The following is a 22,826-nucleotide window of genomic DNA, read 5'->3' as shown; positions in this document are numbered from 1 at the left end:
TCCAGGGAGCACATGACACAGAGCAGGCCGGCACTGTGTGCAGGCGAAGCAAGGACAGCGTCAGTGTGACCCTGGGCGACAGGGCCTGGGACGAGCTGGTCCAGACGGAGGCTTGATCGGCAGGTCCAGCATCAGCATCCTGCAGCAGCCTATGCACTTGGCCTCGCCGTCAGCCCAGGGCATGCTGCCTAATGGACCATTTCCCTGGTCGCGTCACCTTGCCTTGCCTGCATCTCAGAGGCAAGAGGAATGAATGAGCACACTCTGCCCTTCTCCGGCCTCAGGGTCTCCTGTCCACAAACTGGGAGGAAAAACGACCCCCCCCCGGCTCCCCAGACCCTCCAGAGAATCCATCAGAGAAGCATCAGGTGTCTCCAAAGTGCCAGAGAACAGCTTTCCCAAGCCTTATTAATAGTAGAACCACATCATTATCAATAATGAAACACAAATTAATAATAAATAAACAAACTAATGATAAATAATACATATGTCATGAATAATACATTAATACTACAAGGCTTTTGAGCATCTATTGCCTCTGACAGAGGGGAATTTGATTAGCTGGCTGGAAATCACAGAGGGGGAATATTTCAGAAGAGTCTGGGAGGTTTGGGAAGCCGTTGGACACCTGAAAGTGGCAGGCGCATGTCCCTGCAAAAGTGTAAAATGTTTAAGGTCCTCAGTGGCCCAGAACTGAGCTGACTTTCTGCTGGGGGAGGTGAGAACCAGGAGCCTGAGGGTGGGGCCTTCCTGTCTAGATGTCTTTCCAGGGTTCAAATTTAGAGTGCAAATCCATCATCAAGTAAGGCAAAAAATAGTAATAATCTTGCTTCCTCAACAGAATTGGATGTTGTGGCCAAGGTGAGGCTAACTGAAGATGTCTGTAGACTTTATTTCTTCATCCATGGATTCATTCATTCATACATTCATTCATTCATTCACTAAGTATGTCTTCAGTGCCAACAGCCTGGCCAGCACGTAGTTACTGAGTCATGCTTTTGGAGCTCATCCTCCAGGAACTCATAGTTCACAATAGTGGCAGACAGACTGGCAAAAAAGAAAAAGAAAAGAGTGACCCCATGCAATATGTTAGGGTTATTTTTGATGCCATGAGAGGGGCACTTACACATGATTTGGGGGTTTAGGATGCAGGGTAGGTGAAGTTAGGGTATATCTTGGGCAGCCTCTAGGGTAAATAGTGTCTAAACGAAGATCTGAAGAATTTATCAAAGTGATGGGGGTAAAGTGACGGTAGGTATTCCAGGCAAAAGGATGGTAGGTGCCAGGACCCAGTAGCCAGACAAAGCATATTTAAGAAGCTCTAAGTAATTCAGAATGACTGAGACTCCCCTTGAAAAAAGGCAGAGGGGCAAGAGATGAGCTGGAGAAGAAGCAGGCTATGAGTGTGGGGGAGGGGCTGTGGACTAAATTCTAAAGGCAACGAGTAGACGAAGAAGGATTTGGGTCATAAATGTGACATCAGTTCACTGGGCAGCAGCCTAAGCCGCGGGGCTCCAGGGCTACACCATTCACCAAGCCCAGTGCTGTGCCGTGCTCATGTGTTAGTTCATTCATTACTTCACGCGTGCAGCACCCGGGCCGAAACACTCATCACATGCCAAATATCCTACAGGGATGCACGCCAGGCCCTGACCTGAAGAAACTCCCGGCCTGGGGGCAGAGACATACACAGAGAACCTATGATATACGACAGTGTGGCGTGGAGCGGCTCTGACTGAGCTGTTCACAGGGGGCTGTGTTCTTAGAGGAGGGCTTCCCCCACGTTCTTAGGCAAAGGAGTGTCAGACTCCTGGAGATCAAGGATGGGGTGCCTGTGGCGTCGAACGTGGAAGGATGTGTACAAATTTCCCTGGGACTGAGAGCGAAAGGGCAACCCGGGAAGAGGAGACGGCACGGGCTAAAAGAAGAGCCTGAGACCGTCTGGGAGGGCTGCTGCGCGGCTGGCGCAGACACGGGGAGAGACGGATTGAGTTGGAGAGGCTGAGCGAGGCCACATCATTAGAGGCCCGGTCGGCCATGACAGAAGCTGAACTTGATCCTGAATTGGAAGGCAATGGGGTGGGGAAATTGCATGACATTAACCAGAGAGGTGGCGTCATCACACATGCATCTGAGAAATACTGTTGAGACTCCAGGGCGGTGGAGGCATCGGAGGGACGGGGCTGGAGACTGGGGACCGGCAAGGGGGCTGCCCAGGGTCCTGGGGGGGCGTTTAAGGGCCCACACGCCAAGGCAGGATTGGTGGAGGGCAGACACACTTCTGAGAGCCACTGGAGGGGAAGAACTGATCCATCTCAGAGACAAATGAGCTATTAACCTCTGCTCTTTGTTCAGAAGCTTTCTTTCCTTAAAAGGCCCCCTCCACCCTCTGTCCCACCTCTGCTTCTGCTGACAAGGAGGTGAGGGCTGAGAGCACCTGTTAGCCCAGCAGGGGAGGGTGTATTTCACACAACCCCCAGTACCTGCCTGAAAGACATGGTTGCAGTAATTGGTCTGTTGTAATAATATTTATTACGGTAGTAATTACACGATGTGCAGCATCCAGGGAGGCTGTCGTCGGTGCCTCGCGGTGGTATTTATCTTCATGAGATGGGGTGACCTCTTTTCTTCTTGGGTGGTGGTGCATGGAGCTCCTGTTATCACGTGGAGATAAACCCCAGCCCCGCAGAAAGGGGAGGGTGGCGTGAGGAGTTCCTGGGACCCTGACGTCCACGGTCCTCCCTGACAGGAGCAGAGCTGGTGGGGCGGCTGCCACCAGCCGATGGTCTGCCTGCTCCAGGTCAAGTCTCGATGTGGTCCAAGCTGGTTCTCCAGGGAAGAAGGGTCCTTGGAGTTCTCTGCACCACTTCTACGCTCCCAGACACAGAAGAGGGTGAACCACTGTCTCTGTCTTCAGGGAACGTCTAGTCTGATGGCAGAAACAGCTCCTGCCCTCTGACAGAAAGATGGTGTTTCATTGCTTTTGACTCTTCTCTAGTTACTTTGAATCAACAAGTATTGACTTGGGTGACACAAGGCAGACACTTCTGGGCCAAGGGAACAGTCCAGAGCTGGGTTCAGAGGACAGTGTGTCAGGAATTGAACATGGCCTCAGCCATCAGTCATCCTCCTGCTCCGAATGGAAGTTCTGTGTTCTGCTGGTCTAACTGGTGTGTGACCCACTGCACCCCAAGAAAGATTTCTCGAGTGCTTCTGGGCACCTCATCCCTCTACCCACTCCTGTTCTCAGCTTCTCCACTTGGAAGAAAGGGACGGGGCCTCCCGTGGGTGGTGGAAGAGCGGTGCGTTCAGATCAAAGGACCTTCCTGCCAAGCCTGGTTCTGTGTGATCATGAGGAAGTCATTCCACATCTCTGAGCCTCAGTCTCCTCAATTCCACATTGGGGTTGTTATTCCCCAGGGTTGTGATGACAATCAATGAGATAATAATTATAGATATCCTTTGAAAGAGGCCAGACACTGCCTGTTCATTTGCTTATTTTCATTCATTTAACACATATTTATTGAGCTACTATTATGTGCCAGGAACTGTTCTAAGGGATAAAGTAGTGATTAAAACCCACAAACCCAAGGATTTCTGGTTATGGTGAAATGGAGTCAAGACCAGCATCTTTTTATTTTCCGTTAATTCAGGTATGAGACCTAGACAGAATGTGTGGACATCTATTTGAAAAATCTGAAACATAGAAACTAGCAAGCAGTTTGGGGAAGAACAATAAGTAAGACTGAGAGTCTCACAGAGTAATATTAAAATGTTCATGACACAAACTAAAAATCACATGACATCATGACTTACAAACAACTGCAAACATCTCAACTCACCCAAGAAAAGCTGATTAGTAGACACCAATGATGAGATTAACACCTGCGCTGGGATTATCTAACAAGGACTTTAAGGTAACAAAACTGCTTGAAGAAACAATCACAAATCATCTTGAAACAAATCACACAAAGGTTCTGTAAAGAAATAAAGGATATAAAGAAGAGCCAAATAGAAATTTTAGAAATGAAAAGTACAGTAACTGAAATTTAAAGACTCACTGGGTAGACTCAGTAACAGGATACAGCAGACTTGAAATAGACCAACAGGAATGATCCAACCTGAGCAACAGGAAAAAGAAAAAGGATTCTCTCACACACACACACACACACACACACACACACAGCCTCTGCTCGCGTGGAGCTTGCAGCCCCGTTGGGTACTGGAGTTGCGGGGGTGGGGGTGAGAGATCAGCAGATAATAAGCAAATAAATATATATCCGGTAGTCATAAATATTTTAAAAAGAGAAGCGCAGGGTAGAGAGTTAGAGAATAAGGATGCAATCTTATATAGACAGGATGATCAGAAAAGGCTTCCCCGCCGCAGAGGCATTTGAGCAGAGGAGGGATTGAGGACTGGAGCCACGTCGGCGTCTGGGGGAGAGTGCCCCGGGGCGGGGGCAGCAGGTGCCAGGGCCCTGAGGGAGGGGTGACCGCGGAGGAGCCGGGGGTCAGCAGGGTTCGCTGCGTGGGGGGCGAATGAGGCAGAGGTATGGGCAGGGGTGAAGGTGGGCCAGAGAGACCAGCTGGGATGCAGGGCAGTAGACCAGCAGGTTCCCCAGTGGCTCAGCCGTAAAGAGCCCTCCAGCGATGCAGGAGCCACAGGAGACACAGATTCGATCCCTGGGTTTGGGCAGATACCCTGAGGAGGGCACGGCAACCCACTCCAGTATTCTTGCCTGGAGAATCCCACGGACAGAGGAGCCTGGCGGGCTCCATGGGGTCGCAAAGAGTCAGGCACCACTGAAGTGCCTCAGCGCATATGCACACAGCCCATCTGCTGCAAGGTACCAGGTTACCTCTGCTGGCGGGCAGGCTACAGGAGGAGCGAGGGAGGCAGGACCCCAGCTCAGCACCGTGTTCCAGGAGAGACAGGACACTGTTCAGATGCAGCAGCAGCTCTGGCCCCTGGCCCTGAGCCCGCCGGCTCTAGCCGTCGCCTTGCTTAGATGGCCGCCCACGTTCCTGCTCCAGAGCCCCGCTGGTTCACCGAGTGCTGCTGTGTGTGGATTCCGCAGCCTGTGGCCTCTGCTCTACCCTCTGTGCCATCTGTTGACTCCCTTCTTATGTCTCGTATCCTACCATCCCTGATGGGGCGGCCACTCACCAAGAGCGGCTTCCTGCCTGGCCTCTGTGAGGAGCCCTAGAGGATGCTCTCAGATGACATCAGCATCAATCCAAGCAGATGCGGTCAAAGAGGCAGGTCCAGGAGACATCTGGAGTCATGGCGCCTTCAGCTGGGGCTGCCTCGGACCACAGGGACGAGACGCTTCTGAGAAGGCCCTCCTGGGAACACCGTCCACTCTCATTACGGAACAGCCTAGAGGAAGGGCAGAATTCATTTGTTTCTTCCTTCAACACATACTCAGATCTGGGCACTATTCTAGCCATAGAGGTAACACAAATAGAAACAGTTAGTGGCCTTGCATATGGAGAACGTACAGTGAACACCTCATTACAAGTAATTTCAAGTGTCCAAAGTGGTAGAAAGGGAGGGGTGTTTGGGGGGACTGTGATAACCTGGGGAGTCAAGGAGAGTTTTCTTGTGAAAGTGAGACTTCTGTGACTCCTTGAAGGATGAGCAAGGGTGAGGCCTTGGGGCAGAGGGGACACCTGTACTGGGCCCAGAGAGGAGTCAGCGTCCACACACGATGAAAAGCAGACACAGCAGGACCTGGCTGGGCCTTGAGACCCGAGCCTGGGCCAGCCCACCTCCCTTTCTATGGAGCGATGGGACGCTCTGGAGGCCCTTTCCAAGGCCAGGGAGCACATTTTAAAGAAAGCACACTGGCTGCTGCTGGTGGAGGAGGATTGAAGGGCATCCATGGACGCAGGAAGCCCAAGACAAACCCTCATCTCACAAGTTACATCCTTAAGTAGCGCCAGCATCTACCAAACGTTTATGAGGAAGTACGGGCTGGGGAAGGAGGTCAGCGTTTCCTCTCACTAGTCCCTACAGCTGGGAGGCATGGGGTCCCTACTGACTGAAACAGGTGGAGAGGTTTAGTGATTTAGCCATTGCCGTGGCCATGGTAGGCGTGTAACTATGGTGACCAACTTGTCTTGGTTTGCTGGGGACTTTTTAGTTTTAGCATTGAAAGCACTTGTCCCAGGAAACCCCTTGGTCCTGGGCAGACTCAGCCATCCGGTCACCCTGATGTAATTCATGCCTCTTTTCACTAAATCACAGCGGGCCTGTGCCCTTCCCACGGAAGCCCTCCCTGACCGCCATCTATCCTGGGGCCAGACATGAGCCGGCCCTCTGGACACATCCCCCACCCCAAGTTGGGAAAAGGGAGGGAGCGATGCTGGGATGTCGCCAGGAGAGTTTCTGGATAGAGGAGCCGTCTGTCATCACCTCATTGGGAGGGTGCCCGATTCCTAAATATTGCCTGTGATTTTGCTAAATGTGTCTTAGCAGGAGCGGCATAAATGCTGTCAGAGATAGAGGGCGAGAGTGACGGTCCCGTTCGGGATAATGAACTGCTTAGTTAAGATGAATCCGTTTCCACTCGTGATCCTGCTTCTTGATACTGTGCTTGGTGGGGGCCAGGGGGTGGGGTGGGGTCTCACGCATCAAGGCTGATTGGTGGCAAATTTAATGCCGAGAAAGACAGATCTCCGTCTTTAGCTGGTGGCTGATTCATGGACGAGTTCACGTCTCAGAGAAATGGAGTCAAGTCGTATATGCAATGACGGTGTCAGGATTTGAGCTCAGTGAACATGTGACATGGACTGATCAGAGCTGGAAGACCCCCAAAATACAGTTCACCCCTCATTTTGCAGATGAGAAAAAACAGGCCCAGAGAGAGGGGTGGCCCACCCGAGGTGCCAGAGCCGCTGGGCCTCACAGCTGAGCCCACAACTCATCTCTTGTGCTTGTTCCCCTGGATCCGCTGCCTCCTGGCAGCTGTGTGAACCCATCTCTCCCATCCCTGCCCTTCCCACCCGTCCAAGGGCTTGATTCAGCGATCCTGGCAGAAGGGGGCTCTTTTTTCACGTGTGCATGATTTTATTTATATTTTAGTTTAAAAAAATTATTGAAGTATAGTTGATTTACGTTGTGTTTATCTTCTGCTGTAGAGCAGCGTGACTCAGTAACACACACACACACACCCTTCTTCATATTCTTTTCCATTGTGGTTTGTCACAGGGTGTTGAATACAGTTCCCTGTGCTGTACAATAGGTCCTTCTTGTTTATCCATCCTGTACGTAGCAGTTTGCATTGGCTAATCCTAAATTCCCAACCCTTCCCTCCCCCGCCTCCTCCCCGCTGGCAACCACAAGTCTGTTCTCTGCATAGAACGGGGCTTTGGGGGTCTCTTCTCTTTAGCCTGTCCTCTGCTTTGTGGGCTGCAGTCCATGGGGTCGCTAAGAGTCAAACATGACTGAGCGACTTCACTTTCACTTTTCACTTTCATGCACTGGGGAAGGAAATGGCACCCACTCCAGTATTCTTGCCTGGAGAATCCCAGGGACGGCGGACCCTGGTGGGCTGCTGTCTATGGGGTTGCATAGAGCTGGACATGACTGAAGCAACTTAGCAGGAGCAGCTGCTTTGTGGGGAGGACTCCTCATGGGTCTCCTGGCTCTGATCCCGGTCCGGATGGGACACCTGGCTGAGAGCGTCAGCCCTGAATCTCCTCCCACCCTGACTGGCTTCCAAAGGTCAGATCCCACTCCTCCCACTTCCATCCAGGGACCGTCCTTCCTCAGCTGGACAGTGGGGACCCGGAGGGAAGAGGGATCTGGCGGAGGCTCGGGGGTGCCCGCTGTAGGCAGGACTCCTCATGATGAACAAACTCCTAAAACATGCTTCACCATGGGGACGTCAGCATTACACATGGGGAAACTGAGTCCTCAGCGGCCATGTAACCTGCCCGGACGATGACACCGTGGTGGGCGAGTAACTTGAACCAGATAATTGACTACAAATTCGCTGAAAGTCTGTGGGCAGGAGAAGCGAAGGAGGTGGGGGAGGGTATTTTCAGAAAAAGAACCAAGGCAGGTCTTCAGAAGGTGGTGAAAACCTGGGAAATAGGAGCTGAAGGGACGTTGGCTGGGCCTAGAGGAGAACTTTCACTGTGTTTTTCTTTTGCAAAACACTCCTTGGCCACGAGCCCCGGCTCTTCCCTCTCCAGCGTGTGTCTGTTTGGGAAGGTGATTTCTCACCTGTGACCCGGGTGTTGACGGGCTAATGCAATCCTTGCCCCGCACATAGGTCAGAAAGTCGCCTTGCCACCTGCTCTTCCCTCCCGTCCCAGCCATTGATGCTGCCTCCAGACCCAACAGTTAGAGCCCACGCATTGCCTGAAGCTTGTCCTGGCCTTGGCTAGGAAAGCTCCAGAGAGCCCAAGGTTCGTGGTCAAGCTCTCAAGCCTGGAGGGAACAGGGCCCCCCATCCGTCGCTGGGGGCCTGACCCCACTCCAGACCACTGTGTCTGCAGTCTCCGTCTCTCCCTGTTCATCTTCCCCACCTGAGAGCCAGGCCTCTGCTGAAGATGCAGTCGACGCAACGGTCAGTCACAGGCAAGCCCCAGAATCTTCACGCGACCTGCAAGTTTCATGACTGCTCCGGGCAGTAGCAAAGGAAAGACTGGCCACTGAGTCAGACAGATCTGGGTTCAAATCCCAGCTTTGCTGCTTACCTGGCAGCAGCACCGAGTCGGACCCTTCATCCCTCCGACCTCCACGCTTCCTTTGAGACAGAGAGGTACACACGGGTGGTATGAGGACTGAGACTGCCTGCCCCGAGGGAAGCTCAAAAAGCAGCACTCACATGCTTATTTCAATACTCCACTGATATTAATGAAACTCACTTTCCAGAAGGAGAGGCAGATGTGCAAACAGACAGTCCCCCTCCAGTGTGACCTACGCGGGAATTGCAGCATCTTACAAGGAAGGCACAGGCAGGCAGCTGCAAGAGCCAGTGGAAAAGTGGGAGGGAAATTTCTGGGAAATCCAGAAAGTGTCCTGTGCCCAGGGAAGGAGGTTTTAATCCTTAGAACTGAGACCTCCTGCCTCTTCTGTGGCCTGGCCTACCCCTACTCTGCCCTAGCCGCTCCCAGGGGGGTCCAAGAAGAGGAGGGTCCTCAGCTGGGAGCAGTTCACCCCCACTCCCCACCCTTTGTGCCTTCAAGTAAGGAGTCTTCAAGAGTGGGAGCCACAGTCACTTCCTGAGGGCGGCGCTTGCTAGTGTTTTTTCCAAAGGACTTCAGCGGGGCAGGGACTCGGGGAGGCGAGCCGCCTCCTTAAATCTAGCACGCTAGGCACCTCACTTGCCCTACCCTCATCCTGGTCCTACGAGATGCTCAGTCATGGATGGGCTTCAGAGGACACAATGGTACAAAAAGGTTTCCCACCACTGTCTGTTTGGAGAATCAAAAGCACACTCCAGTCTCAGGGCCTTTGCATGTGTGATGTCTTCTATCTGCAATGCTCGCTCCCTAGACTCACACGTGGCTCACACTTTCCTTTACTTTGGCCCTTTCAGAAAGGCCTCCTGGGTTGCACCCTGTCCAGATCAACCCTTCTCCCATGACTCTCTTTTGCTTTACCCTGATTCTCTTTTCTTCATTACACTTATTACATATTACATCACATTACACCGGGCACATTTCCCATCATTTGTTCCTTTGGCTGTTGCCTTTTCTGCTGGAACATCTGCAGGATGTGCCTATTCTCATTATTGTATCCCTAGTGTCTGGAATAGTACCAGGAAGTGAATGTAGCTGTTCAGTCAGCCACTAAGTCATGTCCGACTCTTGGCAGCCCCATGGACCGCAGCACTCCAGGCTTCCCTGTCTTTCACTATTTCCCCGAGTTTGCTCTAATGTCCATTGAGTCAGGTATGCCCTCCAACCATCTCATCCTCATCTCATCTCATCCCCTTCTGGGGTCAGAGCCAGGAGACCCATGAGGAGTCCTCCCCACAAAGCAGAGGACAGACTAAAGAGAGGAGACCCCAAGAGCCCCGTTCTATACAGAGAACAGACTTGTGGTTGCCAGGGGGGAGGGGGAACGGGAGGGAAGGATTGGGAATCTGGGATTAGCAGAGGCAAACTATTATATACAGGATGGATAAACAAGAAGGACCTATCGTACAGCACAGGGAACTGTATTCAACACCCTGTGACGAACCACAACAGAAAAGAATATGAAGAAGAATGTGTGTGTGTGTGTGTGTGTGTGTGTGTGTGTGTGTGTGTGTGTCACTGAGTCACGCTGCTGTACAGCAGAAATGAGAGGATGAGTTGTCCCCTTCTCCTCCTGTCTTCAATCTTTCCCAGCATCAGGGTGTTTTCCTGATGAGCTGGCTCTTTGCATCAGGTGGTCAAAGTATTGGAGCTTCAGCTTCAGCATCAGTCCTTCCCATGAATATTCAGGGCTGATCTCCTATAGGATGGACTGGAAGTGAACAGATTCTCAATACAAACCAGAGCTTCCACCATTTCCTCCGATGCCCACTGGACTCGCACCTGTGATTCCCTCAGGGCTCAAAGGAAACGGTGACCCTGCAAGTTGGCATCCCCTCCGGCCCGCCTCACATGCCTACACCATCTGTACCCACCTTGGGCTGGCTGGAAGATTTATGCATATGAGAACCTGTCCTTTCTGTCCCCTTCCAGTGGGAGGGATCATTCTCTTGTCTTGAGCTCCTCAGCCATCTGGACAAATGATGCTCATCTCAGTTGTAGTTCCAAAAGTGAGACATGCCCCTCCACCCCAGGGTTAAGGTAGCCCTACTAGAAAGGTGGGCATTGGGTCAAGGCTGGGAACCATAAAGAAGGGGACCAGGTCCTGGTCTCCTGTCAGGCGCCCTACCCCCAGCAACACACCCCTGTTCTCCCCAGGGCTGGATGGGAAGTGTTCGCTGGCCCATCCTGACTGCTTGCATCATTAGCTCTGTGTAGCATTGCAGAATGGCAGTCATAATAGAATCAGAAGGTCTGGGTTTGAATCCCAGCTCTGCCACTTATAGCTACGTGATCTCAGCAGGTTACTTAGCCTTTCTGTTTCCATGTGGGAAGTCAGAATAATACTAGCTCCTCTCTCCTAGGACTGTCATGACAATTAAGTGAGTGAGTGTGTATTAAGCACGAAGTCCAGTGTCTGGCAGAGAATGGGTGCCATGGAAATGGGAACCACTATTACTGTATCACACTTGGCTTGCCCCAGAGTCCTCCCTCCCATTGGGGTTTATCCTCCGGCAGCCGGCCTCTTTGTTTCTCATGGTTTGGCGCCGGCTGGGCTTGGGGACGTCACTGACCATCCAGGCTGGGTCAGGTTTCCCCTCTTCCCTCCCCTAGTCCCTCACGGTGCCCTATCATCACCCTAGTCCAGTGGGGTTGTGTTGTGAATCTGCCCCTCCACTGTCCATTCCCAGAGAGCAAGGCAATGCTCAAGCCATTCTACTTCCTGGATACGGCCCAGGGCCTGCTCAGAGCAGGTGGGAGCAAAATCTGGGGCAGAATAAATGAGGAGAGAAGGGGGCAGAAGACCGTCTTTCCTTCCAGTTAGTTCGGTCATATGTTCTGTGGGGCTCCCTGCGAGCCTGACCTTTGATCTAAGTTAGAGGCCACCTTGGGTGAGCCCCAACCTCCCCCTCCTTGCCCTGGGCACTGGGAACTGAAGTTTTGGACCACACTGGTCGAGTCTGCCTCCAGCTTCCAAATTGATCCCCTCGAGGTCGATTCTTTTTTTTTTTTTTCCCCCCGCAGAATGTTGTAACCATTAAGTTCCAGGCAGGGGTCAGACCCCTGGGCTCCATCTGCTCAGGTTGCCTGCACAATTGAAATCCCTGAACCCATTCTGGCTAGTTTTCTCATTAAGACAATCAGACTGGATTGATCCATTAGATCAATGGTTGGATATCAACCGGCAGGAAGCCAATCCGATGAGCCTGGATGATCAGCCCAAGAATGAGATCCCCCGCCAAGCTGGAGCGGGTTCCTTGCCCTCAGGATGGGGCTTTGGGAGGCAGAGGGGTGGGTCAGAGGACTCAGCAGGCTGGACTTTGGTGAGGAGGCATCAGTGTTGCCCGGGCGTGTCTACCAGGAGCAGAGCCCCAGCTCCTGGGAGCTGGGCAGGGATTCCGGGGACAGCTGGTGTGTGAGAAACACCATCTGTGCTTGCGGACAATCGAGACTCCTTCCCAGGTAATCAGCCAGTCACCACTCACACCACCCCCACCCCCACCGTGGCCCAGGGTTGCAAGGTGTGTGTGATGGGGGCTTGGGGACTCAGGAAGCAAAACAGTAGCTTCCCGGGTCTCTCTTCCTCTCTCACCGGGAGAAATTTTTTGAGGCTGGAAATGAAGAAGTACCTAGAACACCAAATTGGCGTTCCAGGTTCTGGGTGCGTGGGATGCTGATGGGGTTTAAGGGTTGGCTAAGGGACCCATATTTAAATAGGTTTGGAAATGCTAGTGTTAGCCGCTGAGTCCTGTCTGACTCTTCCCAACCCCATGGACTGTAACCCGCCAGGCTCCTCTGTCCGTGGGATTCTCCAGGCAAGAATACTGGAGTGGGTGGCCATGCCCTCCTCCAGGGGATCTTCCCAACCCAGAAGTCGAACCTGGGTCTCCTGCGTTGCAAGCAGATTCTTTACCATCTGAGCCCTCAGGGAAGCCCTTGGAAATGTGTTTCAGCCTGTTCATTTCTTACAGCTTTCTAAAAAAAGGGGGGAGGAGCGGCGTTGGCTCTAAGGTCTGGGGCATCTTACAGAAACACACCGAAGCGCTTCCTCCAGGAGTCAGCAGGGCCTGCTCTCACGGGACGGTTCCTCCCAGGGAGGTCTGCAGGGTCGGGGAGGTCTGCAGGGTCGGCGGGGTCCTGAGGGCCGGGGAGGTTCTCGGAGAGGGAGGCACCAGTGCGGAGGAAGTGAGGAGGGCGGCGCCGCTCCCGCCCCGCCCACGTGGGCGCCGGGCCCACCGCGCCTGCAGCCGGGGAGGCCCCCTCCGCACCCGTGCGCCCCGCCCCCCGGGTCCGCTCACACCCTCACCACCCTCTCCCCTCTCCTCCACAGGCTACTTGACTGTCAACATTGAGCCTCTCCCGCCCGTGGTGGCTGGTGATGCCGTGACCTTGAAGTGTAACTTCAAGACCGATGGCCGCATGCGCGAGATCGTGTGGTACCGGGTAAGTCACCTCCGCGGTCCCTCCCCGCCCCGTACCTCTGACCAGGACCGGGGGTAGAGTCCCCGGAGCCTCTCTGGAGACCCTCGTGGGACTGGCAATGCCCTCAGCCCTCACCAGCCCTGAGCTGTCCTGTGCCCTCTGCCTGACCCCTGTCCTTTGCTGAAACCCTCCATAAAGATCCCTCTGCCCAGTCTTCCCTTCTGACCTCAGGGTCTATCTTGTCCTGGCATCTTTTATGTTCCTAACATGCCCTTATGCTCAGGAAACCCCCTCCGAGTGGAGTATTAGTTACCAACAGTGAACGCGCTGACTGCAGTGTAATTAAAGAATGCTGAAGGGTGAAATTTGGGGCATGAGGATTTGGGTAATGTTTTCGGCAGAAGAGAGAGAACAGGACAGTTTCCTGCCTTCTTAAAAATCAAATTACATATGTAGTCTGCCTTCTAATCTGATTACACATAGGACTGGTGTCTGGCACCCTAAGGTCTAAGGAGATCTGAGAAGAGATGTTGATAAAGACGAGCAGATGCCCATCTGCCCAGGGCTGTGGTGTTGGCAACAGGAGAACCAGCTTGGGGTCTTGGGAGCAAGTGTTGGCCTTTGTAACCGCCAATAGACATCTCTGTGTGTCTGGACTGGGCATCCCAGCCTGGTCTCACTTTGCCATGAGGAAGTCGAGGCTGGCTGGGCTCCGGAGAAGCTCGAGTGGGCATTGACTTTCTTGCCATGTGGCACCCAGGTGTACATAGAACAGGGTACCGCCATCTTGGCAGTGGGTTAGGTGGAGAGCTCCCCTTCTATGAGCTACAACAGGGGTTGGTGAAACTCTTCAATGAGGCCCAGACAGTAAACAGTTTCCTCTCTAGGGGCCGTATACAGTTTCTGTGGCACCTACCCAGTTCTTGCTGCAGTGCAGAAGCAGCCACAGACAGCATGTCGATGGGACGGCATGGCAGTGTTCCCGTAAAATGTAACTTATGGACAGTTGAGTTTCGTGTAATTTTCACGTGTGACACAGCCTTCTCCTTTTTTATTTTTTCAACCTTCGAAAAAGGTAAAACACCACTCTGGGCTCATGGGTCACACAAAAAGGGGCTGTAGGCTGCCCATAGTTCGCCAGCCATAGTTCGCCAGCCGCTGACCAAAACCCGACACTTCTCCAACCTCTGCTGAGTTGTGTTGCCCTTTCTTCAAAGTGAAACCAGTGGGTGATACAGTCGAGTGGAATTGCTCTGGAGGTAGGGGGTTTGGAGTGGAGAGGGAGTGGGCGGTGGAGGTTGGGTGGGCACCGCGTGGTGATCAGGCATCTGGAAGTGGTTCCTGAGCTCCTTCAAGCTACCACCACACCCACCGTGCGGTGCAAGGAAAACCCAGCGTCAGAGGATCCTGCTGGGGAGTCCTCACCATCTGACGCCTTGACTCAGAACTGGGCGCCTCAGCCTCCTTGCTGTTGGTCCAGCTTGCTTTGAACCATCCTCTCCTTACTGTGTCTTCTTGCATTCTTGGCCTTTGATTCACCATTTGCTGATCGCCGTGGTTACGCTGGGCGCTGTGATCTGGGTTCCTTTTAACCAACATCATTGTTCTCCATCTTAGCGTTGTAGCCCCTCCCATTTAGAATCACTCCGAGGACCCTCCACCCAAGCTCACAGCCGCCCGGGACCCACCCAAGTGTGAATCTGACATTTGATTCCCCGGAGGGCCCCAGCTTCAGGTGAGATTTCCTTCCTGGATAGATCGCTGGGGTCTAGAGAAAGTCAAGGCATATGTTAAACAGTGTCGCGAACCGCATCGCTAAGAGGCGTATTTACATGATACGGAACTGCTTGGCTGACACACGCTTCGAGCGTCTCATTAGCACCTGGCAGAGGGCTGCGATAAATTAACTCCGGCTTGCTGCCGACGATGGCACTGGCGCTGCGTCTCTGCTTCCACCCTCCGTGGAGTGAGGGGTAGTGAGAGACCTGCCCGGCTGGCAGAGGAAAACGCGGAGACCCAACGGGAACAATAGGGGTGAAGATGGGAGGCGTCTTAGAAACAGGAAAATACCAGTAGGCATCTCATTGCTCCCCCATCCCTTGAAGCAGCTATCCTCACTCTTGTTTGAAATCGAATGTTCCTCCATCAGTGGTGAAAATCTCCCTGCCGAGGTGGCTGCCAGGGTGGGGGCAACGCAATGCCAGGCGCAGGCGTGGGGAACCACAAGCAGCCTCCCACGCTGCTCACCTCTGCGTGCTCTGGAAACCGGGGATGCCCAGGTTCCAGGGCAGATGGAGACTCCCCTTCCCACCTCTACCCCAATGCTGAGCACCCCCCACTCCGCTCACCACACGCCCCCCGCCACCTCCATCCTGGCTTGTGATCGTATAGACTGCTTTAAAAATCAGTTATGTCTCCTAACGGGTGTTGGGCCTTGCCTATGGGGTATGGGAGGCTGCACTAATTAATTTGTTTCGTTTCACATCCTTTGACCTGAAAGCGTCTGGAATTGGGGTGGGGGGGGTTGCAGATGTATGCAAATCACATGCAAATCGCACACTGAAGCCAAGTGCCGGGGCCCTTCTGATTCTGCGGATGTGCTGCTGTCCCTGGGGCCCGGCGAGCCCTGCACGCCTGCCTGTGGCGGTGAGGATGGGGCCAATTCCGGGGAGCAGCTCCACGCAGCCACTCCGGCCTCCCCTCACCCGCCACCTCCTTTCCCAAGGAGCCGGCCGAATGGCCAGAGATGAGAGCTGACCACGATGGGGCCTCCGGGAGCCGAGACCGAGGCGGGGCTCCTGGAGGGACTGGGAGAAGCAGCAGGGGAAGGCCCGGTCTCCCTCCCCGGCCGGTCCCGCTAGGCAACCCCCGGAGCTTCACTCCTCCGCCCGTCCTCCCCGGCCCTGCTCCCACCCTGAGACGGGGGCTGCCCAGCGTCGCCCTTTGTTTGTTTGTTTTCTGTACGTGCGTTTGCTTCCCTCCCCGGCTTCCTCTGCCCACCCTCCATGAATGAGCTCACAGAGCCCCGCTTGGAAGGAGATGAATAGGTTACACAGGCCCGGCCAGGGCTGTGTCTCAAGCCCTTTAGTCGGGAAAAGCAGGGCATTGTGATGAGGCTGCCTCTGCACACTCAGCCCAGTGGGCGCAAAATGACCCAAAACATGTGTCCCGTCCAGCAGCCTCCCCTCTGGTCCTAAAGGCATGAGCTTAGCAATGGGGTTGTCCTAAGCCTTCAGAAGCGCAGCGAATGCGCTGGATTCTTTGGGTAAATTGGGGGAGCTGATGGAGTGGTGTGAAGGAAAAGGGATCCCTCCTTCAGGGTCAACAAGACCTCTGGCTCAGCATTTGGAGAAAGTCTTGGCTTATGGAGCCCTTAGGGCTGGGGTAGGTGAGCACGGAAATGGGAGGAGGTGGCGAGGGCCTGCACCTTGGACACTTTGCCCCGAGGTCGAGCCAAGTTATAGACAAAGATGACGAAACTCTGGAAGAGACTCAAGAAAGTGTACACGATCAGAGGCCCTGGATCTGCGCTGTCCACTGTGGCAGCCACTTGTCACATGTTGCTGTTTACATTTAAGTTTAACTAAATCAGGTTAAATTACAAGTTCATTTCCTCAGTCAGACTTGCCACATATGATCAGTGGCTACCGCATTGGGCAGAGCAGGTATAGAACATTTCCATCACCACATAAAGTTCTATTGGACAGCTTGCTGTAGATATTTGAAAAAAGTGTCATGGCCCCTCCTTGGAATATCCTGTACTTTGCTGACACGGGAGTGAAAGTGACGGCTCTTTGAGCCGGTTTTCTAGGCAAACTCACCCTACAGTGAACTTCAGAAAAAGTGAGTTACATCTGCTGCGTAACTCACCATCACTGGACTGCAGGGAACGAGGGGACGGAAGAAAGATTATCATTCTCAAAAGGTGTCTTTGAAAACAGAGAAGACATCAGGAAAGTTTTCAGGCCCCTGAGGATTGAACCTGGGTCTCCTGCATTGCAGGCAGATTCTTTACTCTCTGAGCCACGAGGGAAGCCCCAGATGAAATGTAGCCATGGTCATCTCCCCATGTTTTCTCCACTGTTGCCTGAGTCCCCCTCCCAGATTTGAGCTTCTCAGTCTTCTCCAGAGCTGGGGCACATAAGCTTTACTGTTACCTACAAAATACACAGTGGCTAATAGGGTGAGGGTGCAATCCCACACTTGGCCAATAGGAGGCAGTCACCTAACAAGCAAATGATTTTAGCATTAAGACTGGGACCTTGTTCTAGAACACAGGGCTTCCCTGACAGCTCATTTGGTAAAGAATCTGCCTGTAATGCAGGAGATCCACTGGAGAAGGGATAGGCTACCCACTCCAGTATTCTGGCCTGGAGAATCATGGACTGTATAGCCCATGGGGTCACAAAGAGTCAGACACGACTGGGCAACTTTCACTTCACTCTAGAAAACAAATGATAAATGCTATCCTCTACTTAATCATTTCTATCCATTTATACCTAAACTTGGAGACTCATTCAGTAATTCTGCTAACACTAATCTGCGTGACAAGCATTATTGAACCCCTCCTCTGTGCCAGGCATTGGACTGAGGGCTTTACAGACATGGCTGCGTTTCATCTGGGGCTTCCCTGGTGGCTCAGATGGTAAAGAATCTGCCTGCAATGCAGGAGTGAAAGTGAAGTCGCTCAGTCATGTCCAACTCTTTGCTACCCCATGGACTGTAGCCTACTGGGCTCCTCTGTCCATGGGATTTTCCAGGCAAGAGTACTGGAGTGGGTTGCCATTTCCTTCTCCAATGCAGGAGACCCAGGTTCAGTCCCTGGATCAGGCAGATTCCCTGGAGAAGGGAATGGCTACTCATCCCAGTACCCTTGCCCGGAGAATTCCATGGACAGAGGAGCCTGGCAGGCTACACTCCACCGGGTGACAAAGAGTCAGACACGACTGAGCGAGTAACACTTCCTTACACTTCCTCAACATTTCATTTTCGTGTTGACACCGAGGCTGGTGGTATTGTTAAGCCTGTTTTTCAGATGAAGACACTGAGGCCATCCAAAAAGGCTCTGCCTTGGCTCCTGCTGCCCCTTCCCTGACTTCTGCAGGGAGTTCTAGACGCTTCCTGCTCTTGATTCCTCTTTGGGGGTCGAGGGCGTCTGTACTGCAGCTTGTATCTCATTAGGTCCAAACAGCTGTCTGTCCACTGGGTCATGAGCATCTCAAACACAAAGGCCACGTCTTTTCCCCGTTAGAGGCACACCTAGTGGAGAGTCATCTCAGTAAATATTTGTTATGTGAGCAGATAGTAGAGGTGGGAATACACATTTTGACACACAACGCCAGGTAGCCCACTTCCATGTCAGGCGGGCTTCCGTGTCCAGCTGATCATATCTGTCTGCTCGGGGACTGAGTGTGAGTCTTAGTATACTCAGGGGCCTTTATGGAGTGTGGGGTTGGGGGGAAAAGAACATGTCTTATTTGGGAACACTGTCTAAACTCATTTACTTGGAGGTCACCTGCCTGGCAGGCAAAGCCAAAGGTCTGTTACTATCACAGAAATCCATCAAACAACCACAGAGAATCCTGGGAATTTATCCTTTCACAGCAGTTTTATTTTTTATCATCTTTTCTTTGTTTCGTCTCTTTCCTTCACAGTTTGTTCCCAAGAGCTGCACTGGGCCCAGGTTACAAGGCCACAGTAAGACAGCCATGGAGCTAGACAGAGGGGGCGATCTACCGAGAGAGATAACACCGCCACTCTCAGAAGCCCCTTATCGCGCCTCTTCCACCTTGTGGGGAGTGTGTGCCTGGGTGTTTGTTTAGTGGTTGCAGATTCCCCCTCCACGATGCTGCTTGGCCGGGGTGAGGTCCTGCTCTGGGGCTCCGCTGGCTGCCTCTGCAGTGAGGGTTTATGGCTGCTCTGAGCCATTAGAGAAAGGATTAAGCCCAGAGGCTGGGCACGTGACTTCGGGCAGTGACCTAACCTTTAAAAATCTCATCTGAAATTGGGCATGAAACCACCTACATTGTAGGCATAAATGAGATAATGTCTGCAACTAAACAAGCCCAGTCCCACTGCAGTCCTTTCATTCCACCCAACAAAAGCTCATGGGAGCAGTTCAATAAATGGTGACTGTTTGTCCTCACGTGTCTCTTGGTAACAAGGATCTAGAGAGAGAAGTTATGAAATGAGAGGGGAAGGTGTTGCGGGAGGACCGCCAAGATGGATTCCTGGAGTTCCATCCTACCACCCGCCTTCCCAACACAGATGCGCAGGGAGGATGCTTAAAGCTGGTACCTTCTTTGTCACTCTATGGGTACGCTGGTGAGCTCACTGGATTTAATTCTTAGAAATGTCATCATACGGCTAAACCATTTCAATGGGTCTTAGCTCTCCCTGGGCTTCCCTGGTGGCTCAGCTGGTAAAGAATCCGCCTGCAATGCAGGAGACCTGGGTTTGATCCCTGGATTGGGAAGATACTCTGGAGAAGGGAAAGGCTACCCACTCCAGTATTCTGGCCTGGAGAATTCCATGGACTGTGTAGTCCATGGGGCCGCAAAGAGTCAGACATGACTGAGTGACTTTCACTTTCACTTAGCTCTCCCTGAAGCAAGAAGTTATTTCAGTATGGCTTTACTGGCATTGGCTTTCTCTCAGTCTCAGTCCTTGACCATGTTTTGTTGTCTGAAACAAAATGGAAAATGATGATGATAAAGGGTCATTACAGTCCGATGATGTCATAAGGGCAAGAAGGCAAGTATGCTCCTGGTAATGAGTGGAGACCAGGGCCCAAGTTCCAGAGGACTGGGCTGCATCATTCCCTGGCCCCTCTGGCTTGGAGCCCAGCCTGGCAGCCACTCAATCTGGCTGCTCCTTGTTACCCTCCTCTCGGGTCTTACAGATCCAAGGTCTGGGGGAGGGAGGGATTAAGGAAGACAAGAAGCCGTCTTCTCCGAGCCAGGGGTAAGCTGGCTGAGCTGCCTTGTCCAGGTCTCCATCCTTCCTCCTGACCTCCCGAAGGGGCAGGCTTTTCCTGGTGAGGGAGGTACCATGCCTAATTTTGTCACACCAGTCACATAAGAGGAAAGAGAAAGTGCCAGAGAGAAGGCCCACCGGACAACTGGTTGTAGAATAAACGCAGTGACACATAAGAAGGAAGCAAGCATCTTTCCGAGTCTCGTTCCATTGCAGTCTTTTAATTCCACCCTCAACCACAGATTGTATCTGTCCTGAACCCGGATCAGACATCTCCGTGGGGTCGAGTGATGGGAGCAACATTAAGCTCCCTCTAGAGGTCACGGAGTGAATTGCTACTCTTGTAGCCCTGATCCTTGGTCTTGAAGGGAAGTTGGGTTGCAAAGGAGCAGGAGCTGTCCATCCTGCCCTTGAGAATTTTCAGAGGGGCTAGGAAAAGCATACCGACGGCTGAGCCTCATCCTACAGTTACTGCATCAGAATCTTCCTGACTGAAACCTCAGGACCGAGTCCTGGAGTTTGGGAAAGTGGTGGAGGAGTTGCTCCATTCATTCAACATTAGTTCAGCACATGATGATGAGTCAGATGCTTCGAGGCATTGGGAGCGTGTCAAGGAACAAGACAACAAGATCCTAAATTCATGGAGTTTGCCTGGGGGGCCTGGAGGGCCAGGGGGCAGCTAAAGAGATAAGCAAGAAAACACGTGATAATGACAAAGGCGTGCTAAGTCCCTCCAGTCATGTCCACCTTTTTTGCAACTGTATGGACTGTAGCTTGCCACGCTCCTCCGTCCATGGGATTCTCCAGGCAAGAACACTGGAATAGGTTGCCATGCCCTCCTCCAGGGGATCTTCCCAACCCAGGGGTCGAACTCAAGTCTCTTACGTCTCCTGCAGGCAGGCGGGTTCTTCGCCTGGGAAGCCTTAAATGATAGGGCGGAGCACATCATTAAAACAGACTGATGAGATGAAAAGGGGTTGGATGGTCAGGAAGAGACTCCCATTTAAACTGAGACCCCAAAGGCAATAAGGACCCCACCATGCCAAGGGGAGGAAATGGAGCACTCTGGGCAGAGGAAGGAGTAAATGCAAAGGGCCTGTGTTGGGGCTGAGCTTTGTATGTTGAAAGGTCAGAAAGAGAACCCACTGCATGGCCGGAATGAAGTGAGCGAAGGAGAGTTAAGAGACGCGGTGAGGTATAGGGGCAGGACCACTCATGCAGGCCTCGAGCTTCTAGCCATTGGGTCTGGAGTGCTTCTAAGGGCAGCAGGAAGCTTTGGAGGGTTTTTAAGCAGGGAAGTGGCAGGATCTGGTTACCTTTACTAAAAGATCATGTCTGGTTGAATGGACTGTGGGAGGTAAGCCTGGAAGCAGGGTTATTAGAACAGTTCAGGTAACAGTGGCTTGGGTGAGGATCAGGACCGTGGAAGTGGAGATGATGGGAGGGCAGAGAAATTCTACTGTGACTTGTAGGTAGAGTCCAAAGGGCTGGCGGACATGCGGAGGGGGAGGGGAAGGCAAGACTCAGGATGGCGCCTGGCTTTCAAGGTTTCGCCACTGGATGTGGGGACGGTGCTGCTTACTGAGACCGGGGGTAGATGGAGAAGAAAGATGGAAGGGTTTTTCGTCAGCCACATTAAGCTCCAGGTGCTGCTAAGACGTGAAGATAGAGCAGTCAGAGGAGCAGAGGAAGCTAAATCTGGGGTCCTGGGGAGAAGTCAGAACCAAGAGATTTACACTTGGGGGTCAACAGAGTGTGGATGGACCTAAAGCCGTGGGCCTGGATGAGATGCCACCTAGGGGAGGGGCAGGCGGAGAGCACCCAGCGTGGAGTCCGTGCGCTCGGAATTCAGAGACGGAGAAGTAAATCAGTGAGAGACTGCGAAGCAGCGGCCGGCAAGATATGAAGAAAGGTGACAGAGTCAGGTGACCCGGACCCCCGGGGAGGAAAGTGGGCCAAGAAAGAGTACAGTCATCTGCATCCAAAGCTGCAGGGAGAGGACTTAAAGAAGCTGGAGCCCGCTGGGGGCCTGGACCAGAGCAGCCTCTTGGGGGGGCGGGGCGAAGCCTGACTGGAGTGGGCTGAGGGGAACACTAAGACCAGCCTTGGTCTTAGTGGCAAAGCCTTGAGGTTTAGGCTATTAAAAGGATTTGACCTTGAACTCCTGGGCAAACCTTTGCTGATAACCTAAAGACACCGTTGATTCTATTTTGGTCCATCTCCATTTGCATGTCGTTCATCAGCCACCAAATGCGTTATCTATTCCAAAATTCCCCAGGCTTGCTATCCAGAACTGATAGCATCTCTTTTCAAGGCTTGAAGGTGGTTGCATAGGGGAGTCTAGAGGGATACAGTGATGCATTTGGTGTTTGAAGGAAAGATCCCAGCTCTATCCATCCCATGAACTCAGTGGCCTGTGGATGTCAGCCATTCCCAAGACCCTGCTCGGCACTGAGCATCATACACGGGGTTGGAGAAGCAAAGAAGATGGTGGAACCCCTTCCCTCCAGGGGAGAACTTCCAAGTCCAGGCGTCATTAAATTGTAAAGATCTGTGATTCACTTCCCCTAAGCATCTCCCAAGTACTGCATTTCGGACCCTTTTGTTGACTGTGATAGCTACTCCATTTCTTCTAAGGGATTCTTGCCCACAATAGTAGATACAATGGTCAT

The 22,826-nt window shown here is 52.7% G+C and overlaps 1 protein-coding gene and 1 long non-coding RNA gene across 2 annotated transcripts in view; one reads left to right on the top strand and one right to left on the bottom strand.

The window, feature by feature from the left end:
* The window catches only part of IGSF21 (immunoglobin superfamily member 21), a 271,583-nt gene that overhangs the window by 110,822 nt on the left and 137,935 nt on the right, over positions 1-22,826 (top strand). The window contains exon 2 of the mRNA XM_081576094.1: positions 13,088-13,200. Within this exon, the coding sequence (XP_081432220.1) occupies positions 13,088-13,200 (113 nt within the window). The remainder of the gene's footprint in view (positions 1-13,087; positions 13,201-22,826) is intronic.
* LOC145540900 (uncharacterized) lies at positions 3,605-10,728 on the bottom strand. Its single transcript, XR_014078624.1, has 2 exons — positions 10,632-10,728; positions 3,605-5,380 (listed from the first exon to the last, which is right to left on the bottom strand). It is a non-coding gene; the product is annotated as an uncharacterized LOC145540900 (long non-coding RNA).

This window comes from Giraffa tippelskirchi, chromosome 3, assembly GCF_054371585.1.
Source record: "Giraffa tippelskirchi isolate mGirTip1 chromosome 3, T2T-mGirTip1v1.2.pri, whole genome shotgun sequence".
NCBI classification, from domain to species: Eukaryota; Metazoa; Chordata; class Mammalia; order Artiodactyla; family Giraffidae; genus Giraffa; species Giraffa tippelskirchi.
Note: the sequence above shows the minus strand (reverse complement) of the source record. Positions and strands in the feature narration are given on the sequence as shown.